The sequence below is a fragment of the Eutrigla gurnardus genome (genome assembly GCF_963514095.1).
Source record: "Eutrigla gurnardus genome assembly, chromosome: 6".
In the NCBI taxonomy this organism is placed as follows: Eukaryota; Metazoa; Chordata; class Actinopteri; order Perciformes; family Triglidae; genus Eutrigla; species Eutrigla gurnardus.
The window spans coordinates 28526020-28550308 of NC_139920.1; the positions used below are offsets into that span (position 1 = coordinate 28526020).

A 24289-nucleotide genomic window follows, 5' to 3' on the forward strand; every position below is an offset into this window, starting at 1 on the left:
CCCTCACTCTGATTGGTCGAAATGTTACAACTCGAAAGCTATCAACCAATAGAAGACCACAGTGGCTGAAAATCGCTGAAAATAACAACTATTGTGTAGTTCGTAGACTAATATTGTTCTTCTGTAAATAACAGTTTCATACCTTTGTTTTCAGACATTTTTTATTTGTTAAATGTATATATTGTGTGTAATGAGCTTTATTTTATATTTGATAACCCTGAAATCACATGCTGTATGATGCATTAATCAACGATATGAAATGTTCTTAGGGTTGATTTGTGTTCGACGTTGACCTCTATAATAATAATAATAATAATAATAATAATAATAATAACAATCATAATAATAATAATAACAATGTTATTATTATTAATAAAACAAATAATAATAATAATAATAATAATAATAATAATAATAATAATAATAATAATAATATTAAGAATAAAAATAAAATAAAATAATAATAATAATAATAATAGGTGATGAAGTAAAAAGTATAATGGTCACAATGTAATCTCAACACTATAGGATTTATCAGACCCATGTTCTGCACACTTGTGATATGTTCTGTCTTACACTGGGTTTCACAAATGCAGCATATTCAACTAAAAAAATTACATGGGCCAACACTTGAAAAGATGGATTTACATAAAACGTTTTAAAATTAAGTTGGGCGTATGTAATGTACATATAAAGATGCATAAACAATAAGGCTTTCATGCGGACTAAATAGCTAAAAGCAGAAAGAATATGCTCATATCGTGGTTGATATCAGATTACTTTATGATGGCATGTAAAGCTTGCATGGCCACCTAAGAGATGATCTAGATGATCTTCAGGAAGTGAACAAAACACACTCTTTATTTGAGAAAGTCCACTCCGTGCTTATCCATTTCGACCTGGTGAAACATTCTGTGTCAGAGTGATAAAATGAAGCACATTGTGGACAAAGACATGCAGGTTTATGCTTTTAACGGATGACTCTGAATTGCCTGTGGGTGTGGACAGTTGTCCGTCTCGGCCTGTGATAGACTTGCCTTCCCCTAATGTCAGCTGGGATTGGATCCAGTCCCCCCATCCCCTGACCCTGAGAGTACAGGCGGTTACATTTACATTTAGGTCATTTAGCAGACGCTTTTGTCCAAAGCGACTTACAATAAGTACATTTGTCAAAAGAAGGAAACAAAGAAACCACAACGTATCATTGCCGATAAAGTAAGAGCTAAAAATAGAACAAGTGTTAGGTCCTCATCTGAGTAAAGTAGTACTGTTACAGATATGGATCGTGACTTGATGTTACTGGAAATGCATAGTGCATTGAAATTTAGGAATGTTTACATTGTATTCAAACCAGGAAGGACGATTCATCCTTTAGTAGTCTGGAATTTCTGTTGGCTCTGGCTCGATTGACTCGATAGAATCGGTGTCTGGTAAGCTATTGTTTCGCTGATATGATCTCGAGCATTGAAGTAAACATCACGCTTTTGCTGCACCTTTGTTTCCCGGCAGAGGTGTTAGCGGCTGCCGCTGCAGGAAGGGTCGACCTCCTCAGTGAGGAAACAGAACTCAACATTGATGCTTATCTCCTTCATACAATCCGCGGTGGAACTGCTCGCTGTGTTGCCTGCATACACTTGGATCAAATACATTTTAAAATATATGCTATTTTTTCCCCTGATCAACCTGATTCAGTGGTTTATAACCTGCAGTTCATTCATGTAGCAGGATTATGGAAAGCTTCCAATTTCAAATTTTGTATAAAATTATTCTCAAGTTGGTCAAAGTGCATCATCTCTGCAGCGTTTCCATTTTATAGAAGTACTTAAAAAGCAATGCAGACATTAAAGAAACTGTAATCCTGGGGGTTATATTCTGTGTGATTTAAAAATATATATATAAAAAAGGTCAACTCGATGACAGAATTTGCCCTTTTAACCATTACATGACTAAACGGACTGATCACTGTTGGGTCAGAGACAACAAGTCTAACGTTTTTCTTGTGAAATCTCATTAAACACTTATTGTAACCGTTTCCAAGAAGAGGGTTGAGTCTAAGTTCTCCCTCCTGTGCTGACCTCCCTGTTTGTAGATAATGAAAAGGTTATCTGTTTGTAGGAAGCTGGCTCCGGATTTAAGAGGGAAACTGGAAGGAAGATGCCTCCTTTTGTTTTTCCTTTTATGAGGTCACAGCGTAGCTGGCACGATGCGGCGGCGTCTATGTTAAGCCTGCTAATGAGGGGAACGGAGTTCTCTTTAAATGTGTCGAAAGCTAATTCTGCTCTTCGTCATAAGGGTCACACGCTTCTGGTGTTTTCTTTATGGAGAGCCAGAAACCGGTGAGTCAGGCAGAAAAGGAAGAGATGGGATGAATGCGCTCCACTGCTGGAATATAAAGACTCTTTCATTTTCATGTGGGAAAACCCAGAGGAAAACAATGTAGACTGTAATACTGAAAGTGGAATCTCATTGGATAAAGGTCATATTTTGTAGTTAAAACAAACCTAAAGACAGCAGATCAGTCTCCTAATTAAAGCCACCTTTGACTTTCTGATTTCTACTTTACAGATCACAAATATTAAAGTGTCTAACATATTAGGAATATTCAGAGTGATTATTTTATATCAGTGAAATTTGCAGTCAGTCCACCACAGCCTAAAATGTATCAGCAACTATTTGATGCATTACTACACAATTTAATTTGACATTCAAGGTCCTCAGTGGATGAATCCTTCTGGCGATCCCGACTTTCCCTCCAAGTTTTTCCTGTGAAATATAAAAACTTCCTGCATGAAAAATGACTGGTGGTTTTCACTGAAATGTCTCATAAACAGAGGGATTTTCATGCACAGAAATGTCTTCATCACTTTATATCTACTGCCACCTTTTATTGATTTATCAGCAAATAAATGCCAAACTAATGTCACCCCTTCGGCCTCAGCTGTACTTTGTGTTTGAAATGCTGAACATGCTCATCATTCTACCTGCGGTGGTTGTAGACTCTTAAACAGTGTCCATGCTACGCACGGTCACAATATACTGCTTTAGTAGTTAGTATATACAAAAATATCAATATAAGGAATTTAAATTCACAAATAGATATACAAAATGTTTTCCTGATATTTTTTTTACTTATGTTTTGTTTCAAAAGATATTTGTGGAGCCGTGTCATCTCCACACACACTTTATTGAAATTATTTGCAACAATGAGCAGCACCTCAATCTCCTTTGTGGATTATATTTGGTCACGTTTCTAGCATGAACACACAACAAACTAAACCCTGCTTTAAATGAGTATAACATTGGGACACATAGATGCCAGAATGAAAACATTACATTCGTTTTGACTAATGTAAAATAAAAAAAGATTATTAGAACTCCAAACTGGAGGGAATTGGGATACTAAACGTGAAGTGGAAGAAAAGTATGACTCAGCTCAGCCTATTCTTCTAATTCTTGTATCAGATTTTAAGATATTATTAATTATGGGTTTTATTGTCTGAAAAGCTCCCTGGAAGTGCTCGGTCAGAAGTTTATCTTTTAGCGTTACACTGTTTAAAACCATGACGACAAGTGAAAGTCCCTCTTATCTTGTTTGGGCTTTCTTGAACACAAAACTTTCCCCTCAGGCTAACAGGATATGTTCATGATTCCAACTGGCTCACCCCTTCCTGTATGGACTCCACGCTTGGCAGCGACTCTCCATTCTAACGATGTCAACAGACACCGAGCAGAGCGACAGTGTATTTAAGTGTGTGTTTGAAGCGTCTCCAACACATGTCGGTCACGCTTTCACAGAATCAGGAGCAAACAGTTGGATGTGACATGGTGTATTTGGATGATGGCGATACAGAAGGCTCGTATCGGAAACCGATAAAGAAAAGACATTATTTCTTGTCGTCAGACCAGGTGATCTCATAGTCGCTGAAGGCACTCTTCAGCTTCTCCACAGACACAGAATGGTCAGCTTTGCCAAACCCCTGAAAAGTGAGAAGCGTTAACACCATCACGTTCAAAGAAAGTACTTCTCATCGTATTAACTTACTGTCGATTCTCCAAACACCCTCAGTTTCTTCTCTTGGCTCTTGTGCTCGATCCTCCCTCCTCCCAGACATTTGCACTCCATCCCCAAGGCCTCCATCTGCGGATTGACCTTCTCAAATATGTGATCTGGAATTTACCCAAAAGAATATCTGGTTTAGTCACAGGACGATCAAATAAGCAATGCAAAGTCTGACATCTCATCTTCTAAAGCTGGCACGTTGCATCTTCATGCTCCTGCAGGGTTTCTGCACGTTTCTAACCAAAACAAGGATCAACTGAGTCCACAATCCTGCATGTTGCAACTGTGAACTTACTGTGGTACTCTGCACTTTTTGTGCCCCGGACTATGTCTTTGTGACCGTCGCCACCTTTCACCTTCACTCTGACCAGTATGTACTTGAAGGTTCCCTCTGGATCGATCTCCACCAGGGGGATGTTGGCCAGAGCGTCTGCCATCGCGACCGTAGCTTTGGTGGAAGAGAACCCTCACACTGTTCAGAGATCTGCCGAAGACTGACAACATGGCTTTATTTGGGGACGTCGTCTATTTCCGGTCTTAAAGAGACAGCTCACTCCTACGGGGATTTACTGGAAACGATGACGCACGCTGGCGACCCCACGTGGCAACAAGACGTATATGTTTTTATAAATTGTACAGTTCTCAAAACCCATAAATCATGCAGCCAATTGATCAGTGCGTCTTGTATTAACCAAGTTCACAGCTCAGGAAAGGTAAAATCAACAATGTCTCTCGTATTTCCCCATCCTTTTCTTTTATTGTTTGATTTGTTCCTTCCTGTAGCAAGAGAAGATTATCCGCTGGCGTCTATTAGGGAAGGTCAGAGGTCAGAGTGGAAGTTGGTAAGGATGTGGAAGTTGGTTCAGGAACATTTCAGCAGACAGCAGGGTGGATGTTTCTGCCTCAGGTGCTTGACCTTCTGGTTGCTTGATGGTCTTTTTGTGCAGCTTTTTCATGTGTGAGAAAAGTCTCGTCTTCCTCAAATAGTAAACTCAAATCATGGGAAAGCATCATAGTCACTATGCAACAAATAGCTGGAATAAACTTCCTGAAGATGTAAGACTTGCCCCAACTCCGACCACTTTTAAAACTAGACTGAAAACTTTAATGTTCACCTTCGCTTTCTGCTAAATCTTTTAACGTCTGCACTGTTTTTTTTATTATTGCAAATATGTTTTTATTCTCCTTGTCTTTCTCTTATGCATTTTAATTTAGCCTTTATTGTCTTTTAATTCTATTTTTCACTTTATTGTACGACATGTTATGATGTGAAGCACTTTGAGTCTACCTTGTGTATGAAATGTGCTATACAAATAAAGTTGCCTTGCCTCAAATATGACGGTGATTGTAAATAAATGTTTTGCATTCATGAATCAATATCTCCCCCTCAGCTCACTTGTGTAATTGGTAGAATAGCTGTTGTGCTGTTAAAACGGGAAAGGGTGAAGGTTGAAAGGTGTGAAGCAACAGGAGCCACCAGCGCCGCCTCGGGTCGGAGAGGAAGGATATGAACTGTCACCTCTGGAAACAGGCAGCCGGCAGGCGCCTCCGCTCACTGCAGCACGCGCTTCCTGTCACTGGACAGCCATAAAGTAAAAAAAGAGCACTTCAGTGTTTTTGCTGCCATCGCATTGTTTTTTTCCTTATTTTGATGAACACATCCTTTGGCATCCTCTGAACTGTGAAAAGCATGTTCCGGTCCATGGATCGTCTGTCTGCACACTTCTAGTAAGAAGCATCAACCCTGAAATGAATCATCATGCATGCAGAATATCTAAAAGGCTCAGAGTCGAATGTGAGAAACAGTGAGGAAGTGTCGGCTAACGCCTTTCACTTCGATGGGTGTGTGCTAACACGCCTTCCTTCTCACTTTCTTCATGATATCTATCTTGTCTTTGCGACATGTATGTGTGCAAATTTATGGTAAATGACTACATTAATGTGTCGGTATGTATTTAGAACCTATACTTCACTAAAAATAAAAGTCCTGCATTGAGAACTGTACTGCATGCATGGTTCCCCCCCCCCCCCCCCTCTGTCTTATGTTCTGTTTTCATACTTAGCTTCTTTCCCCCCTTTTTTTATTTAATTGTTAAACATTATGATTTCATCATGTTAAGGTTTAGAGGGTGGGGACGGATTGTGTGGGTCGGAGGGAACGAGGGAATGCAGGGAGGAGAGGGGGAGCAGGCATCAGAACAAGCTATATTTCACTCTGCCCTTATTAATGCTAAGGATACTCTTATCATTCTGCTTTTCCTTGGTTTCTTTTTGACTGTAAAGATGCTTCCCCTCCAATATGTGTAAATAATGATTGAATAAATAAATAAAAAATTCATTACAAAAAAGAGAACTTTACTTTGCAAAATAATATTGTTAATTAAAATAATTAAGTATATCAATAAAACCTTTCAATGTGTACAATTATTGTAAAAGATTACATTATTTAAGTTTTATCAGTGATACATGTTGTAATGTTGTAGTTGGGTGTGCCGGAGCTGCATCTAACTATATATTACTGAGTAGTTCAGTGTCAAATAATATATCACATTTTATAAGTTTGTCATGTTTTGGATGAAAACTGAAATTTAAAAAAGTAACTTTACGTAGCCAATGTGGTGTAAAAAGTGTTTCCTTCTGAAATGCAGTGGAGGAGCAGGAGGCTAAATGGAAAGTGAGTGAATTCTTTCATTTCATACTAATGATAACAGAATACTAATATTATCAGAGTCCTGCTAAAACAAAGGCTGTTTCCCATCAGAGTGAGAGAGTGAGGAGGAGGTAAAGTTTCCGAGCCCCCGGTGGGAGGGCCGTGGTGGAGGGAGGTGGGAATTTCCAGTGAAACGCTCAGACGTTGATTGGAGCTTCCGGGAAACGTGGAGCGGACCGATGAAGTGTATAAAAGCAGGGACCTCAGTGCATCCAACTCAGAATCAGTTCATCCTCAGACGTGTGGAGACTAAAGAAATACAGCTCAGTAACTTCTGCAGGTTCATCACACATCCCGCTTAAAATGGTGAGTGTCCAGGTAGCCATTCAAATGCAATGCGAGTCAGTTTATTCATAATTATATCTATAATAATTGATCTCTCTCAATTCATTCTTACAGGAGTGCTGCTTTGGATTACTTCAGACCCGTGGATCTAAGACCTCGTGGACCAGCTTGACCTTTCTTTGCTCAAGTATGTGGATTTAAGCTTTTCTGTCCTCCTATGTTACTCTTTAAATCCTCCAGGCTAATGTGTGTCTTTGTCCTCCCTCCCCCAGTGCTGTGCATGTGGACCACCGTGGAGTCCTGGTCCTACATTTACTCCAACACCACCATGAACTGGGCGCAAGCCAGACTCTGGTGCCAGAAGGACTACACGGACATGGTGGCCATCCAGAACCAGGAGGAGATCGGGCACCTCAACAGCTGGCTGCCCAGGAAAGTCGGCTACTACTGGATTGGGATCCGCAAGGTCAACGAGGTGTGGACCTGGGTGGGAACCAACAAGACTCTGACAGCGGCGGCCAAGAACTGGGCAAGGGGCGAGCCCAACGGCAGGAACACGAGGGAGGACTGTGTGGAGATGTACATCAAAAGGGACCAGCAGGCGGGCAAATGGAACGACGAGAGGTGCCTGAAGCTGAAGACGGCTCTGTGCTACACAGGTGAGCTAACGGTCAGGAGGAACAAGATGCTCATTTTAGCTGCATCGATGTGGTTTTTAAAAAGTGAGAAAGAAAAATAGATCACGCATGACTTATGAAAGTACTACTTCTTCCCCCCAGCTGCCTGTAAGGAGGACTCATGTCGCCATGGAGACTGCGTAGAGACCATCAACAGCCACCGGTGCGCTTGTTTCGAAGGCTTCTACGGAGACAAGTGTGAGCAAGGTCAGGATCACAACGCAGTGATGGCTGTGGCTGTTTTTCATTCGCTTTAAGCATCGGGATCCGAACTCTAACCGTGTCCTGATTTCTCTCCGTTGACAGTCGTCAAGTGTAACCAAGAGGAGGTGCCGGCTCCATACAAAGGAAGCGTACGTTGCATTCACGAGTATGGGAACTTCTCGTACGACTCCTCGTGCCAGTATTCCTGCGAGGAAGGATACCAGCCGAGTATGTCGAGGGCCTTGACCTGCACGGCCTCGGGACAATGGTCGGAGCAGCCTCCCACATGTCAACGTGAGTTCACGGAGCATTTAAAGTGGGATTCCAGTAATGAAGACTTGGAGCTGGCTGTGATGAGTTTTTAATGGCCTCGTCTGTCCCACAGTGGTCCAGTGTCCGGCGCTGTCCAGTCCAGCGAGAGGATCCATGAAGTGCTCTGACCCTCTGGGCCCCTCCAGCTACCAGTCCACCTGTGTGTTCGCCTGTGATGAAGGCTATGTGCTCGCCGGGTCCCCGTCCAGCACTTTGCAATGTGAAGGGTCAGGATTATGGAGCGCCTCTCAGCCCGTTTGTGTTGGTACGCCTACAGTTTGAATCTCTTATTACAGCATCTATCAATTTGTATTTTGTTTTTTATTTGAAGTCTGACCTTTTCTGCTCCCCCCCTTCTATTCCCTAGCTGTCCAGTGCCCTGCTCTCCAGCAGCTGGACGACGGCGTGGTCAGCTGTGGAGACGATGCAGATGCGAGGTGGAGCTATGGGAGCGCCTGCAGCTTCAGCTGCGCCCACGGCTACCAGCTGGTGGGACCCAGCAGGGTGACGTGCACGTCGGCGGCTGAGTGGAGCCAGATGATGCCTCGCTGTGAAGGTGAGGGTCCACTTCAAGCTTCAACCCCACCTCACTTTTTGTGATTGAGTGACACATCATACTAAATTGGAACCTTTTTGTCCTGTTAGCCATCACTTGCCAAAATCCAGAGGGAGGAGCTCACCTCGTCGCCCAGTGCAGCCGGCCGTTGGCTGATCTGCAGCCAGAATCCACCTGCAGCTTCAGCTGTGAAGCAGGCTTTGAACTGCAGGGGGCTGAAACCACTCAGTGCTCCGAGGACGGACGCTGGAGTAAAACCACACCCACCTGCAAAGGTATGGAAGCAGACGTTTGCATAAACGTGCACTATTTGCTTGCATTTGTGTTCATTCTTTGTACTCATGACTGTGCTATATTTTCTTTTCTTTTCAGCAATAGGATGTCCTGCTCCGGAGATCCCACCAGGTGTCCAGATCAGCTGTTCTCCATCTTCACCTGCGTCTGCCGTGACCCCCCATCCACGTGGTACGGTCTGTGCTTTCAGCTGCCATGAAGGCTATGAGCTGCAAGGTGAACTCAGCATGGAGTGTGCCGACTCAGGCCAGTGGACCGCCACACCACCGAGCTGCTCAGGTACCCCCCATTCAGAATACCTACTTTATTTGCATGCATTGCTTCTGGTTGCATCTCTAGAATGAGATTTAATTTATCAACACGTGATGGTTAACGACCAAACTGTGGCTCTCTTGACCCACAGCAGTGAGATGCCCGCTCCTGGAGTTTCCCGAGAACGGCCAGATGAACTGCTCGACCAGCGAGCCAGTGTTCAACTCACAGTGCTCCTTCACATGCGATCAAGGTTACTCACTGGAGGGACACGAGCTGCTGACCTGTGGTCGCCATGGCAACTGGACTACCGACGACAAACCCACCTGCCAAGGTAAATAGAAAACAAAAGTTCGAAGGCATTTTCATACAAAAAAATCAAAAACACTTTGAGTTAAATGGGTTAAAACAATGTTTCCATGTTTCCACAGCTCCCCCATCTCCCGTTACTGCCATCGCATCTGGCGTGGCAACAGGGGGCGCTCTGTTGTCTGGTCTGTCCCTGGCTTTGTGGATCCTGAAACGACTGAAGCAGAAAGCCAACAAGTTTGAGTTGAACAGGTGAGAGAAGCGTTCAATGTGCTTGAATCATACCTTTTCTTTCTCTAAAGAAGCACATTTTTTTAATCTTCTTCTTCTCTTGTCTTTCCTTACAGCGAGTCTGACATCGAAGCCCCCCCACAGGTCTACAAAAACAGCATCAGCAGCCTCTTATAGAACAGAGGCAACTAAAGACAACTGTATGTGTGTCTCACATAAATGTATGTGTGTCGCCAGACATACATTAGTGTAAATCTGAGCTATTTGATGGTGAAAGTTGGTGGTTTCTTTGCATTTGATTGTTGTATTATTATTTTGTTGATTTCTTGTGTAATGTTGCTCGGACATGTATTTCCTCCCAATGGGAGTTTTATATTGAACACATTGTTCTTTGTGAGCTGAATGGCTCTTTTCATGTTATTGTACACGTCACATAACGTCGTGGGCGGATCCTTGCAAAACTGTGAATAATTCCAGTGTTTCAGTATTTATCTATTATTTATTTAAACGGTTGGTTATTGTATTTGGAATGCTCATTTATATTTCTGTGTTTCAAAAAAAGTGCTGTTTTTTTATTCACAATAAAATGTCAAAACTATCATTTACTTTTGGTCTTTTTTTTATGCATCTTCCAGTATCATGACCAATATTTACTGCCAGTTAATATACTGTTCAGGTCAAATTTGACCCGTTTTGAGCAGTAAAAATAGCCAAAATATCATTCTTTTAGCCTAAAATTGTATGACTTTTCCGAAAGTGACACCAAATACACAAAAATGAAGATATTTTAAACTTGTATACATCTGTTTTAGTACACATTTGTGTACATTGAGGCTGTCCAGGTCAAATTTGACTCGTTTACTAAAATGGATTTTAGATCCACCAGTGTGGGTCAAACCAAAGAACATGGTTGTTTGTTTTAGGTCGTCTTTAAACTGTATATGCTGTGTCTATGTGTACGGTATTTTAAGGGACAGTGGTGAGGTCAAAGATTGCATTGACACAGACATTAGATCTGCACCCTCGAGCTCAAACACCTGCAATGTGACGAAATAAATAAATCCATTAATTCTGAGCCAAAACAGCTCAAAACAGAGGTCAAAAGAGGGGTTGGGGGTCATAGGATTATAAAGGTGAGCGGCCTTTTCAGTGACTGAGGTCAGCAAGACTTTTCCCACTCTGATAACACAAGTTTGCTTTCACCCATGACACCATAATTGTCTCATATGCAAAAGAAAGAGCACGGATGTCATTTTTATGAGCGTGTTACATAAGCCTGCAGAGGTCAGCGCTCAGGAGGACAGGAAACAAGGCAGAGTAACAGCACAGAAAAGCACGTCAAGGACCTATGATGCCTTGGTCACACGGAGGGAGCTGGACTCCAGCATGAGGGCCTGGAGGAGGATGTTTTTGGAGGAAGGCCCTTGTGGCTCTTTGCATGCAAATGCAACACCACGTTCCTCAGGCAGCAGCTTCAGCAGCGCAGCGATCTGAGCCTGCATGGCTCCGAGCAAGTCACACAAGAAGCCACCAAAGGAAAGGCAGGGATGTTGTGTCATAGTCGAGGTTTTTCTATAAAAACAAGTGGTGTAAAACCTAACAAATACGTTCTTTCTGCTCTCTGAAACATGAATTAAGGATTAATCATCCATGAATTAATGCATGTATACATCCTAAATAGATCAAACGTCAGTATACACACTTATTATGAGGGAATTGTTGCTGCTGTGAAGGCATGGAATATGAACAATAAGGGTTAAGTCAATAGAAAGTATCGTCAGCTGTGTCACTCCACCGGTACAAAGGTCCAGACATCAACTCCACATGCAAAACACCAACGTATTCCCACACTTCCAACACTTTTCTCCTGACATTGCAGGACTTGCAGGAAGCACCTTTCCCCAAATATAACACAGACCCCTTTTCTGTTTCTGTCACCTCCATTAAAACGGCCGAGACGAATGAACAGTGAGAGATAAGGCAGGAAGGGCTTGATTTCTACTGGGGCCAATCTGTTTCACACATCATCCCCATTGTTTGTTTCACCAGGATTCAAAGTCTTCTGTGTCAGCACTTCATCAGAACCGGGAAGAGATCTGCCATCTCCAACCAGACCCAAGGCGCCAGCAAAGTGCTTCGGTTTCTGTGTTTCTGTGTTTCTCTGTAATGTAATGTCGCTGTTATAAATTGAATTCACAACATATCTGGATGCAGAGAAGCAGAGTCACTACAAACTGAGTGTATTCTAGTAACAAGGGGAACGCTTCAGTCCATGCTGCGACATAAAATAGGTAAGAGTTTTTTTTTTGTCAATATTTAAAAAGTAGATTTTGCAAATGTTAAAGTGGCAGGGGCTCAGATTTTAATAAATAATACATATATTCCAACACTATTTTAAATGTAGCAACGTACTAATTCACCACGCACTCATTTAAAAGCATTGTTAAAGGGCTTTAAACATACAGCGGCCTGTTTAAAACCTGTGACTGACGTTGGTTCAAACACGGCTACATGACAGTTAATACATTCAAACTGTACTTCAGTAAATTCTCCTCAGTCAAGCTTAATAACACTGATAAAGACGTACTTCCTCTGGCTGCCTCCATCACCTCCATATTAACCTCATCGTGGGCCTTTTCTTAAATTCAGCAGATGATGTGATACAAGAACCCGACCGCCTTGATTCCCTGACTAGAAAAAGGTCAACCTGCTACTTAAAATCAGCAGAGACTCCAGTTTATTCCTAAGAAAATCACAGCTGTATTTGACTTTGTCTCCACAAGGATAAAAAGGGCAGAGGTTCACTTTAAATGTGTTTTTTTTTTGTTGGGAACTATTTCTTTGTCCAAGACTCAATGGTGACCCGTACTGTGCTTTCCTTTAATTTGACACATTTTTGTTTCGTGCCCCTGACTTGCCCCGACGTTTACCAGACAGCCGGTAACAGGTACAACGAGTCACGAAGTCCGTCATTCATTCATCACATGCATTCACGCTGTAAAGCAAACATCCAGCTATTCTAGCACCACATGGGACTGAATAAGCACAGAGAAATATAAAAGCCTGACAGGCACCGAACACACATTCACACTGCTGAGCTGCTGTCGACAATGTTTCATATTTGATTAGAAGAAACTTGATTTAGAATATATATATCGTTTGTATACTGAAGTACCAGCTCTGGGTAAGTAAGTCTAAGTTATTCTTACATGATGGTATTCATCAGTCATGTTTGGATTCTGATTCTTTTCTTCTTTGGACAGACATCCCGTGTTTTAAGCTCACAAATTAGAAATGAAGTGGATATTATTCCTCCTCCTTGGTGAGTATTCGTTTAAACACTAATAATGTATATTTAGTGAGACATATCAATCAATCAATGGCCTTTATTTCAGCTCGAGAGACACTGAGGTTTTACAGTGGTGACGAGCACACAATTACAAGGATGACATAATAAAACAAATATAAAATACTAGAATAGAATAGAAAGAAATGAGTAAAGAGTTCAGCTAAAACAGTTACAGTGGGATGTGGGATGGTGGTTGGTGACTTTCCTTTTCTAAATGTATATTTAGGGATCGCCTTGGCCGAGACTACATTAGGCTGGACGTATCACAAATCAACCACAGTCATGAACTGGACCCAGGCCCGCCGCTGGTGCCAGGACACCTTCACAGACATGGTGGCCATCCAGAGCCAGGAGGAGAACGATCATCTGGTCAACTGGCTGCCAAACAGACAGAAGAGTCCATATTTCTGGATTGGAATCACCAAAAAACAGAGGAATGAAACGTGGACCTGGATCGGGAACAACAGCACGTGGATCGGGGAGCAGTCGTGGGCGGCGAACGAGCCCAACAACGACCACGCCACAGAGTTCTGCGTGGAATTCTACACCAAGCCAGGAGTAGACCGCGGGAAGTGGAACGACGAGAAGTGCGGCAACAAAAAATACGCCGTTTGTTATCAAGGTATGTGACGCCGGTTGGTTTTGAAGGGTTTCAAGGGTGTTCCAAGTTGTTTAAGGCTTCTTTTTTTTTCTGAACAGCCCAATGTAATGCAACATCATGCGTCAGAGGAAGATGCCAGGAGACCATCGACAACACGACCTGCCTCTGTGAGCCGGGCTTCAAGGGCGACCGCTGCCAGACAGGTGAGGAGGACTTACAGCTCAGATTATAAAAGTAATTAATTACTCAGCAAAGTAACTGATGTTTTGACGTTCTATAACGTTCTATATCATCTATGTTTATATTAACTGATTGAAAAATAAAAACACTATATACAGTATTTTAGAACATTTGGTATTTATTTGAACTCTATACGTTGCAGCCTGCCATAACCCCAGCAGAAGACAGTAGCATCTTTCATATTATGTTTTCATTTTCCAGACAGGAATACACTTATAACGGTGATACTGTCAGTTTCGCCTTTTTCTTATTCTTTCTGTAAAAATATACCGTAATGTCTCCTTAATAACTCCCATCCTGATGTGACAGACTTCACTATCTCCTTCCTGGGAAAAGCCTCTGTACGTTTTAAATGTGTGTTTTTTTTTCTTAGAATTTGTCACAATAAGCCTTGCATCTGTTTCCTCTGCTTCCTGAAGTCCAGGCTGAGGATCACATTCAAAACAGTGATGAAAACTACTCGGATCAGCATGTATTTGCTATAAATGTCGTATTTTCCACGGTAGAGAAGAAGTGTTAGAAGTTATATAACTGCATGCCTGATAAACTTTAACCTGCTTGTGTCCCCAGCTGTGGATTGCCCTCCTCTGCCTCGGCCTGATAACGGCTACCTCAGCTGCTCCGGAGGAAACCTGACATTCAACTCAACCTGCCAGTTCCACTGCTACCCGGGCTTCCTGATTAAAGGCCCGACGGAGGCTACCTGTGGGGTCAGCGGGGTCCCCGGGGTCTGGAGCGGCCCGAGACCTTTATGCACAAGTAATTATGTAAACCATTGTACTGGTTTTGCTGTCTCTCTGCAAAACGGCTTCTGATCTTTTTTGTAGTAGTTGTTCGTATCAATGGCAGCAGCAGCAGTGTTGTTTTGTTTTCTCAGGTTATAAACAGGCGCTGATGGCTGTAGCCGGGTTCGTAGCCTCCTCCACCTTCTGCTTGATCTGCTTTTGCTGGATGAAACGCATGAGAAGTCAGTGTTTCTCAGTCGCACTTCATATTTAGATCCACGGTGTTGCAAACGACCTTAATCTTGACCTTTCTGTCCGTTCATTTCTCACAGGAAAGAAAATTGCTCAAGTAAGGTCAGTGTTGAAATGTACTCGCTCGAAGCAGCCCCACCCATTTATGCACATTTAATAACTCAAATGTAACAGTTTATTGCTTCTCGCACCTAAAATACAAAAAATATTTTGACTGTGTGGTTAATTTGTCTCTTTAATGTGATTCATAGGCTGCCTGAAGAAGCAACAAGTCCATTCACCGAGGCACACGGATGAACTGGGACCTCATTTATGTTTTATTATGCTGTTATACTCATATTCATTTTAGAACATTGCTATTGATAAACCAAAAACAGGTGGATTATCAGTTAGCAATGCATTTTGTGAAACTATCAGATGGACATAAAGTGTATATCATTGTTAATTTCCAGATCCTGCATGTGTAAGAGTCTGTGGTTGCCCATATTCTATATCTTTATTAACAATAAATTGAACTATATGAAAGGTTTTTTAAGAGTGGGGGAGTGTCTGTATGTGTTTGTGTGTGTTTGTGTGTGTTTGTGTGTGTGTGTGTTCCCAGAGGGTTTTGGGTGGTAGAGTGCCATCCTTCCTGAAAGGAAGTTACAACAAAAAGCATTATTACAACATTATTAGTCACTGACTCATTGACTCAAGGACACTTTGCTGCTTATTGTCAGCGAAGGCGAGGCGGTTCACTGAAGACATAGGCCTATGAAATGGTAAGACCTGTGAAATATCGGTGTTTCACGCTAAACTGGATTATGAGCGAAAAAAAAAAAGATCTCTTTTTATTTCAGATGTTTCAAGAACCAGTTGGTAGGCAAATGCATCGCCTGGTGCTGATAGCTGCATTCATTGTGTTGCTCCAAGGTAGGTCTGCATCATCTCACACCCAGACTCGTTGAAGAATCTTCTTTTCTGGCGTCCAATGTCGTCTCATTGTCTCTGAACCTAAAGAGCTCAGCAGCGGTGGAGGAGCACAGGCGTGGACCTACAATTCCGACACCACGAGCCGGAGATGGCTGGAGGCCCGCGCATGGTGCCAGGGGAACAACGGGGACCTGGTGCCCATCCGTAACCAGGAGGAGAGCGACTTCATCAACAACCTGATACCGTATAACACAAGATATTACTGGATAGGCATCCACAAAAATCCTGCCCAAGAATGGATCTGGGCAGAAACCGGGGAGCCGTTGCCCAAAGAGGCTCTGAACTGGGCGCCAGGTGAGCCAGACGACATATTGTCTCAGGACTGTGTAGAGATTTACATCAAGAGGGACAAAGACACGGCGATGTGGAACAACGAGAACTGTCGCAAGAAGAAGGGAGCGATCTGCTATTATGGTAAAATACCCCTTACTTTGTTTGTTTGTTTGTGTGCTGACTATGGGTGCGTATTGGCAAGAACCTCACGATACGTATCACAATACTTTGGCCACGATACGAATCACGATACTTTGGCCACGATACGATTCACGATACTTTGGCCACGATACGATACGTATCACGATACTTTGGTCATGATACGAATCACGATACTTTGGCCACGATACGGATCACGATACTTTGGCCACGATACGATACGTATCATGATACTTTGGTCACGATACTAATCACGATACTTATGGCCACAATACGATACGTATCAAGATACTTTGGTCACGATACGATACATATCACAATACTTTGGTCACGATACGAATCACGGTACTTTGGCCACGATACGATACATATCACAATACTTTGGCCACGATACGATACGTATCACGATACTTTGGTCATGATACGAATCACGATACTTTGGCCACGATACGTATCATGATACTTTGGTCACGATACTAATCACGATACTTTGGCCACAATACGATACATATCACGATACTTTGGTCACGATACGATTCATATCACGATATTGCGATATAAATAAAGATGAAAACACAAGTACCTGTATATGTACATCAGATGATATGAATCAGAGGACAAATTGAGTCGAAACTATTTCATTCCATTTTATTAATTCTCATGAAATTCACTTGAATAAATATTGAAAATAAAATGAAAAAGGATAGGAAGTACTGCATTCACAACGCGTCTAAACATGAATCTTTTTTTTTACCCACCCCTAGTGCTGACTTCCTGTAGACGTATTATGGGATGTGAGATCTGTGTGTGTGTGTAGCCTCTTGTACGCAGGATGCCTGCAGTGCCAATGCAGACTGTGTGGAGACCGTGGGGAACTACAGCTGCCGGTGCCATCCTGGCTTCCTGGGGCCGCGCTGTGAAGAGGGTGAGCATTTTTCATGCACCCATATTTGAGGTTTTGGGATATTTTGACTCATATTTTTCCGACTAATGCAAAGAAAATATTCAACATACACATTTAGGTGTTCATTTTACTACAATTGTTTCTATTTGCATTTATATATTGTTCCTAAATTCATCATAATATATTATTATTTTATATTTCAGAAAACTTGTTATACAAAAATAACATAATAATAAAATAAACATGTAGTGTCCTAGTGTAAATGTATAGGATATTAATTGCAGTTTTCTCAAAAACTACATACCCCAAAATGTCCAGTTTCTTTCCTACCTCCACTCTAAGGTTTAGCTTGTTTATTTTACTGTATCATTCATGATTTATAGATCATTTTATTTCTAAAAACATGGCAAAATTTATTTTTTTGATGGCTGTTATTCTGGAGCAAAAACTTTACTTGATTTTGAGCCTGACTTTATCCAATGTCCAGGTTTTTCTTCTGGAAAGGTACACAAATTGAGAAGATAATGCTTAATTTGCATATTGAAACATAAACTTTCAGAAAAAAACCAACCGTGACCTCCTTCTGTGAGTGAAACTGAAATTATATATCTGTATATCTTTGTGTTTTGTTTCTGTTCTTCAGCGATCGCATGCGAACCCTTGCTGGATCCAGAGCGAGGTTCTCACCACTGTTTCCAGCCCCACGGGTCCAACCGTTTCAACTCCTCCTGCCGTTTCCACTGTGAACTCGGCTTCCAGCTGGTCGGTGCGCCCCGACTGCTGTGCCAAGCCAGCGGACGTTGGGACCACCCTGCTCCTTTGTGTCAAGGTATGTCAACTGGGTGTCAAACACGACTGTTGATTGAGATGTCAAACTTACCAGGGGAACTTTTTCTCACCTCAGTCGAACAGTGTCCGCTTCTGAACCACACCATCAGTGCAGGCAGGATGAGCTGCAGCCACCCCGTCGCCTCTTACAGCTACAACTCCACCTGCGAGGTCAGGTGCGACGAAGGCCACGAGCCCAGTGGACCGGACCGGATCCGTTGTGACCAAGGCGGCCGCTGGACGGCCAGTGTCCCAGCATGTGCAGGTAAAAGGGATTGTCATGACCAAAAATTCAGTCATTTATTGTTAATAATGACCATTTTTGGGGCTGCACGGTGGTGTAGTGGGTAGCACTGTAGCCTCACAGCGAGAGGATCCCGGGTTTGATTCCCGGGTCAGGTTCTGGTTCCTTCTGTGTGGAGTTTGCATGTTCTCCCTGTGTAAGCGTGGGTTCTCTCCGGGTTCTCCGGCTTCCTCCCACAGTCCAAAGACATGCAGGATGGGGATAGGTTCATTGATGACTCTAAATTGCCCGTAGGTGTGAATGTGAGAGTGAATGGTTGTCTGTCTCTACATGTCAGCCCTGTGATAGACTGGCGACCTGTCTGTCTCTACATGTCTGTCCTGTGATAGACTGGCGACCTGTCCAGGGTGTACCCTGCCTTCACCCAATGACAGCTGGGATTGGCTCCAGCCGCACCACGACCCTGAATACAGGATAAGCGGTAGACGATGGATGGATAATGACCATTTTCTATCTGAATCATTTGGGAATCAGACTTCCGAATACTTCCAGCCTGACGACCACTTTTTGCTAATACTTAGCCGATCCCAATAGTCACATCCTGTCTAGACTGCAGCGGATCAAATTCAGGTCACACAAGAAAACAACATTGTGATTTAAAGTGGGTGGGCAGTCAGCGTTTCCCCTTGGCTATAAATTATGTCATCGCGCTCATTCATACCTCCGACCCCATGCTCATGCTATGTTTATGAAAGTGGAGTCATAATACACAGTTGATTTCCATTGATTTGCATCTTCATCCCACCACAGTGAAAAAGTGCTCCCCCATTTTCTTTCCCGTAACGGGCAACGTGACGTGTGTGGACGCGCTGGCGCCGTTCTCCTTCGGTTCACGGTGCGACTTCACCTGCCAGGAAGGGTACCACCTGACCGGAGGGGACTCCGTCACCTGCCTGGCCTCGGGACAGTGGAGCGGACCTGCGCCTACATGTACAGGTGGGCGGGGTCACGGAGATGATGTCAGGGCTCCCTGCTCTGGCGAGGGATCTTTGTGTGACGACGTGTCTTCCTTCTCCAGTGGTGCAGTGTGACAGTTTGGAGGCTCCAGCCCATTCCTCCATGCCTCCATGCCAGGATCCTCTCGGGGAGCACAGCTACGGCTCGGTATGCACCGTGCAATGTGCAGAAGGGTTTGATCTCATTGGCTCAAACGTGACGGAATGTTCTTCCCAGGGCAACTGGACCCACGCACTTCCTGTTTGCGAGGGTATGACCCCATATCTGGTGGAGCCGATTCATTGTTGCTACTGCCTTTATATGTGTAACGGTCTCTTCCCTGTCTCGCCGTATCCTCTAGCTAAGCGATGTCATTCCATAAATCCTCCTCATGGCTCCTTATCATGTTTGGGCCCAAACGGGGCCTTCAGGTTTGGTTCTCTGTGCACGACCACCTGTGATGAAGGCTTCCTGCTGAATGGGACAGCCAGCACGGAGTGCAACTCGCTCGGCACATGGAGTGCAGAAATACCACGTTGCTTAGGTTAAAAAATGTCTTTATCATGATCTGTAATATCTTTCTGGCATCACTTTACCTCATGAAATGATGTCTTGTTGGTGTTTCCATCTCTCCGTTCCCTTTCCAGCTAAGAGATGTCCCGCTCTAAACGCCTCCTCTCACGCCTCCTTCGTCTGCTCTGATCCACATGAAGAGTTCAGTTTTGGTTCTCGGTGCACGTCAGCCTGCGAGGAGGGTTTTCTCCTGATCGGTGAAGCTGACACAGAGTGCACCTCTTCGGGCACGTGGAGTACAGATATCCCTCATTGCTTGGGTAAAATCAACCTCTTCATCATATTCTGTTGATTGTAATCGATGTGAAAGCTAATTGTAGCTCTAAAAGAACCTTGTCGGTCTACTGTTTCCCTTCCAGCTAAGAGATGTCCGTCCCTGAGCTCCCCCTCTCACGGTTCCTTGTCCTGTCCAGATCCTCCTCACGGAGAGTTCAGTTTTGGTTCTTGGTGCACATCAGCCTGCGAGGAGGGTTTTCTACTGAACGGTACAGCTGACACGGAGTGCACCTCCTCGGGCACGTGGAGCGCAGACGTCCCTCGCTGCTTGGGTAAAAAAAAAGACAAATAAACTAAAGTTTAAATCTCTGTCATTATCCGGCAGAGGAGCTAATAGTTGAGGTGACTTGACTGTAGGTCTTTTAAGGCTCTTACATACGCGAGGGTTCTCCTCCTCCTTCTTCCTCCTCTCCAGTTAAAAGATGTCCGACCCTGAGCTCTCCCTCTCACGGCTCCTCCGTCTGCTCTGATCCACATGGAGAGTTCAGTTTTGGTTCTCGGTGCACGTCAGCCTGCAAGGAGGGTTTTCTCCTGAACGGTACGGCTGACACAGAGTGCACCTCCTCGGGCATGTGGAGCACAGACGTCCCTCACTGCTTGGGTAAAATCAACCTCTTTATCATAATCTGTTGATTGCAATCGACACAAAAGCTCATTTAATTTAATTTTAATGGATTAAACAGTGTTCCAATACCACGTTACCCCATGAAGCTCTAAAACACCTTGTCGGTCTACTGTTTCCCTTCCAGCTAAAAGATGTCCGACCCTGAGCTCCCCCTCTCACGGCTCCTTGTCCTGTCCAGATCCTCCTCACGGAGAGTTCAGTTTTCGTTCTCGGTGCACGTCAGCCTGCGAGGAGGGGTTTCTCCTGATCGGTACAGCTGACACGGAGTGCACCTCCTCGGGCACGTGGAGCGCAGACGTCCCTCGCTGCTTGGGTAAAGTCTATCTGTTGCTCTTCCAGCTAAACTGAACTCCTCCTCTCCTCTCATCTGTGCGGAGGGTTTTGTCATGAAGGAAGGGAGATTTCCTTGGACAAAAGGCCGCCACATTAAGAATAGATATAATACGTGGACAGCTGTGTGGAGCAGAGAAATACCCAACTGTCTGGGTAATAAATCATAATATAATAAATGCACCTGGCATAGATTCCCTCCTGCTGTGTGCACGTTTCCATACACTTGTGATGAGGAATGTAGGTTTATACTTTAATTAACATCACAACACACCAGCTGCCTCATTAACTTGTCTTAAACCAATAGTTAGGGAAGAAGATGAGGATTATTTGGTCTGAAGCTAATGGTCCTTTTTTTGTGTCATCTACAGCACAATCATGCCCCCTAGTGGTCAAGCCTCCTCCACATGGGAGGATGAACTGCAGCCATCCACACTCCCCTTTCAGCTACGGCTCCCGCTGTGCCTTCCAGTGTAACGAGGGCTTCCGGCTGAGAGGAACACCGACGTCTACATGCAACCACTCAGGCCTCTGGAGTGGAGATCTACCCGCCTGCCAGCGTGAGACTTCAACACTCAACCTGTTGTCTTGCTGCTTTTCAAACAGCTGATCCAACGTCACCAATTACAATCTCCATCCCTTTTCCACAGCTGTACAGTGTGAAGCCATCCGTGCCTCGGCTTCGTCCCTGTCCGTGAACTGCTCTCGTCCTCTGGGGAACTTCAGCTTTGGCTCGCGGTGTCGTTTCAGCTGTGAAGAAGGACTCTCACTGAATGGCAGCAAGGTGCTGACTTGCTCCTCCACTGGGCGTTGGAACGACAGCATGCCTAACTGCTTAGGTACATTGATTATTTCCGTGTGTCTGCATTAACATGACATTAAACGTATACACAATCAGCTGAGGGTGATAGGAATGTCATTCCTTTTGCAGGAATTTGATTCTAATCCCAAAAATTAGGCATTTTGAGATTTTGGCCTGATGGTGGCGCTAGAAGAGTGATCAGAATTCATCTTAAGGGGAACATGAATGTGTGTCACAAATTCCATGGTTATTAATAGTTGTTAAAACTATGTCAAGCAAATCTCATCCTCATGGCGGTGGCAGTGTTTATGCAACAAAACCTGTTGGTTATAGTTATATATGATTCTTATTCTTTTAAACCCAAATTCGGTTTGGGTTTAAAAGAATAACAGAAGTGACTTTACATAAGAAGAAAAATTACATGAATAATAAGCCGATGATGACTTCTGATTTCACACAGGACATGAACAGTGGTGTCCTGGGTGAAAGTCCAGTGTTTAGAGAATTCAAACTAAAAGCTAGAGTCCCAGTAAATGAATTTAATTTCCCTTTATCGATTGAAAAAGTGAGGAAGTCTGAGTTTATTAGAATGGTGTCTAGTTTGTTCAGGGTTCTTTTTTCCAGTTTGGTTCAGATCCTTTTAGTTCGTTTAGATGTTGATCTGCTGATCAAGAAACATGCATGGAAGTCGGAGCACTAATAAACGTGTATGACTGTGATCTTGTGTCCTGTAGACGGTCTGCCGGCGCAGAGTGCCATGCTTCTGTCTACAGGTGTCGGAGCAGCCTCCGTTGTTGTGCCACTTGTCCTGATAGGACTGGCTCTGTTGATCCTAAAGCTATATAAGAAAAAAGGTGAGAGCTGCACACACACACACACACACACACACACACACACACACACACACACACACACACACACACACACACACACACACACACACACACACACACACTCACATCTTTGATCCTTATTTTTGATCTTTGCAGAGGAACCGATCATCAATTCTGCACAATCTTGGGGAGACCTGGAGAATCCAGCATTTGATGAGATGTCTTGATTTTTTTTGTTGTTGCAGTAAATCATTTCTAAAGCTTGCTGTTATTATATTAAGTTGGTTGGTTACGGCTACCAAAGGATTACAGTAGAATTAGAGCTGTGACTTGAATTTCCACTCAGAGAATCCATTAAAATGTACATAATCATGAATGAAAACCTTCACCTAAAGTCAGAAAGGAAGGTTCGTGTGCAGCTTTCGCTCTGTGATCCTGCTTGATTCTCAATAAACTATTCAAAAGGCTTGATTTTCATTTATTAGGGCCCGAGCGCCGACAACGTCGGGCTGCGAAGCCCTATTGTTATTCGAATGTTTATTATTATTATTATTATTATTTTTTCACGAGTTCGACCTGCGTTTTGGGGGACTTCGCCTGAAAAATAAATAACGCAAATTGGAGTGTCTATAGGGCCTGGCGAAAAATTTGAGAATTTGGCGTCTTCGCATTCACCCACGAAAAAGTTGCTCGCTAGCGCCACCTAGAGTGGAGAATCGCCAGCCCCGCCGCACCGTAACTCCGATTGACATGAAACTTTGCACACATGTGCAAACATGTCTCCTCTACAAAAAATCCTCTTGGAGTACCAAAGTCCGCCTACCGAAATTTTCCGCCATCTTGGATTTTATGAAAAACAGGACGTTGCGCAGTTCTCGGACACCGTTGGTCCGATTTGGACGAAATTCGGTACGCATACTCTTTAGACCTAGCTATGGATATGGTCCGAAAAGGTTTCGAAAATATGCATTTTATCAGAAGATATCGGCCAATGAACATTAGAGGGTGGGGCTACCAAAATGCAATTAGCATAACTCTATAACCTTTGCCCCTAAAATTAAGAAACTCGAAACCTATGTTGCCATCGCTTGAAAAAACATGCATGTCAAGTTTCATCTAAATCGAGTCATATTTGCCACTTCCAGAAAATCCCAATTATTGCAGTGTTTGGTGTATTTTGGCTGTTTTTGGCCATTCACAGGGGTCACACAAAGTCTAAAAATCATTATACCGTTGATCCGATCGATACCAAAATTGGATATGTTGTTGGAAAGGCCTTACGGACAAAAAGTATGCCAAACATATCCATAATATTTAGGGGCGTGGCCACGGCGACGCCTTGACTGCGCTACTATTTTCATCCTTCGCCATTGGCATCAAAGCTGTTATAACTTCACCGTTTCTTCTCCGATCTGCT

The 24289-nt window shown here is 43.4% G+C and overlaps 3 protein-coding genes across 3 annotated transcripts; 2 read left to right on the forward strand and 1 right to left on the reverse strand.

Annotated features, from left to right (window-relative positions):
• Positions 1–3811: 3811 nt before the first annotated feature.
• LOC311014624 (14 kDa phosphohistidine phosphatase) lies at positions 3812–4573 on the reverse strand. Its single transcript, XM_084011338.1, has 3 exons — positions 4356–4573; positions 4043–4167; positions 3812–3977 (listed from the first exon to the last, which is right to left on the reverse strand). Exons 1-3 carry the CDS (start codon positions 4495–4497, stop codon positions 3885–3887), a joined length of 360 nt encoding a protein of 119 aa, XP_083867464.1. The 5' UTR covers positions 4498–4573; the 3' UTR covers positions 3812–3884.
• A 2415-nt stretch (positions 4574–6988) lies between these two features.
• selp (selectin P) lies at positions 6989–23336 on the forward strand. The gene is made up of 29 exons (XM_084011089.1): positions 6989–7076; positions 7170–7242; positions 7328–7714; positions 7835–7939; positions 8039–8230; positions 8322–8513; positions 8616–8804; positions 8894–9079; positions 9177–9377; positions 9502–9684; positions 9782–9911; positions 10007–10056; positions 11940–12021; positions 15866–15969; positions 16057–16443; positions 17279–17386; positions 18009–18194; positions 18270–18458; positions 19248–19433; positions 19516–19704; positions 19795–19977; positions 20081–20266; positions 20366–20554; positions 20698–20883; positions 21032–21220; positions 21609–21797; positions 21888–22076; positions 22774–22893; positions 23029–23336. Exons 1-29 carry the CDS (start codon positions 7074–7076, stop codon positions 23097–23099), a joined length of 4824 nt encoding a protein of 1607 aa, XP_083867215.1. The 5' UTR covers positions 6989–7073; the 3' UTR covers positions 23100–23336.
• On the forward strand, positions 12018–15372 carry LOC311014279 (L-selectin-like). The gene is made up of 8 exons (XM_084010795.1): positions 12018–12181; positions 13154–13212; positions 13466–13861; positions 13939–14043; positions 14651–14839; positions 14958–15047; positions 15138–15154; positions 15309–15372. The coding sequence occupies exons 2-8, from the start codon at positions 13185–13187 to the stop codon at positions 15315–15317; spliced, it is 834 nt and encodes a 277-aa protein (XP_083866921.1). The 5' UTR covers positions 12018–12181; positions 13154–13184; the 3' UTR covers positions 15318–15372.
• Positions 23337–24289: the final 953 nt, after the last annotated feature.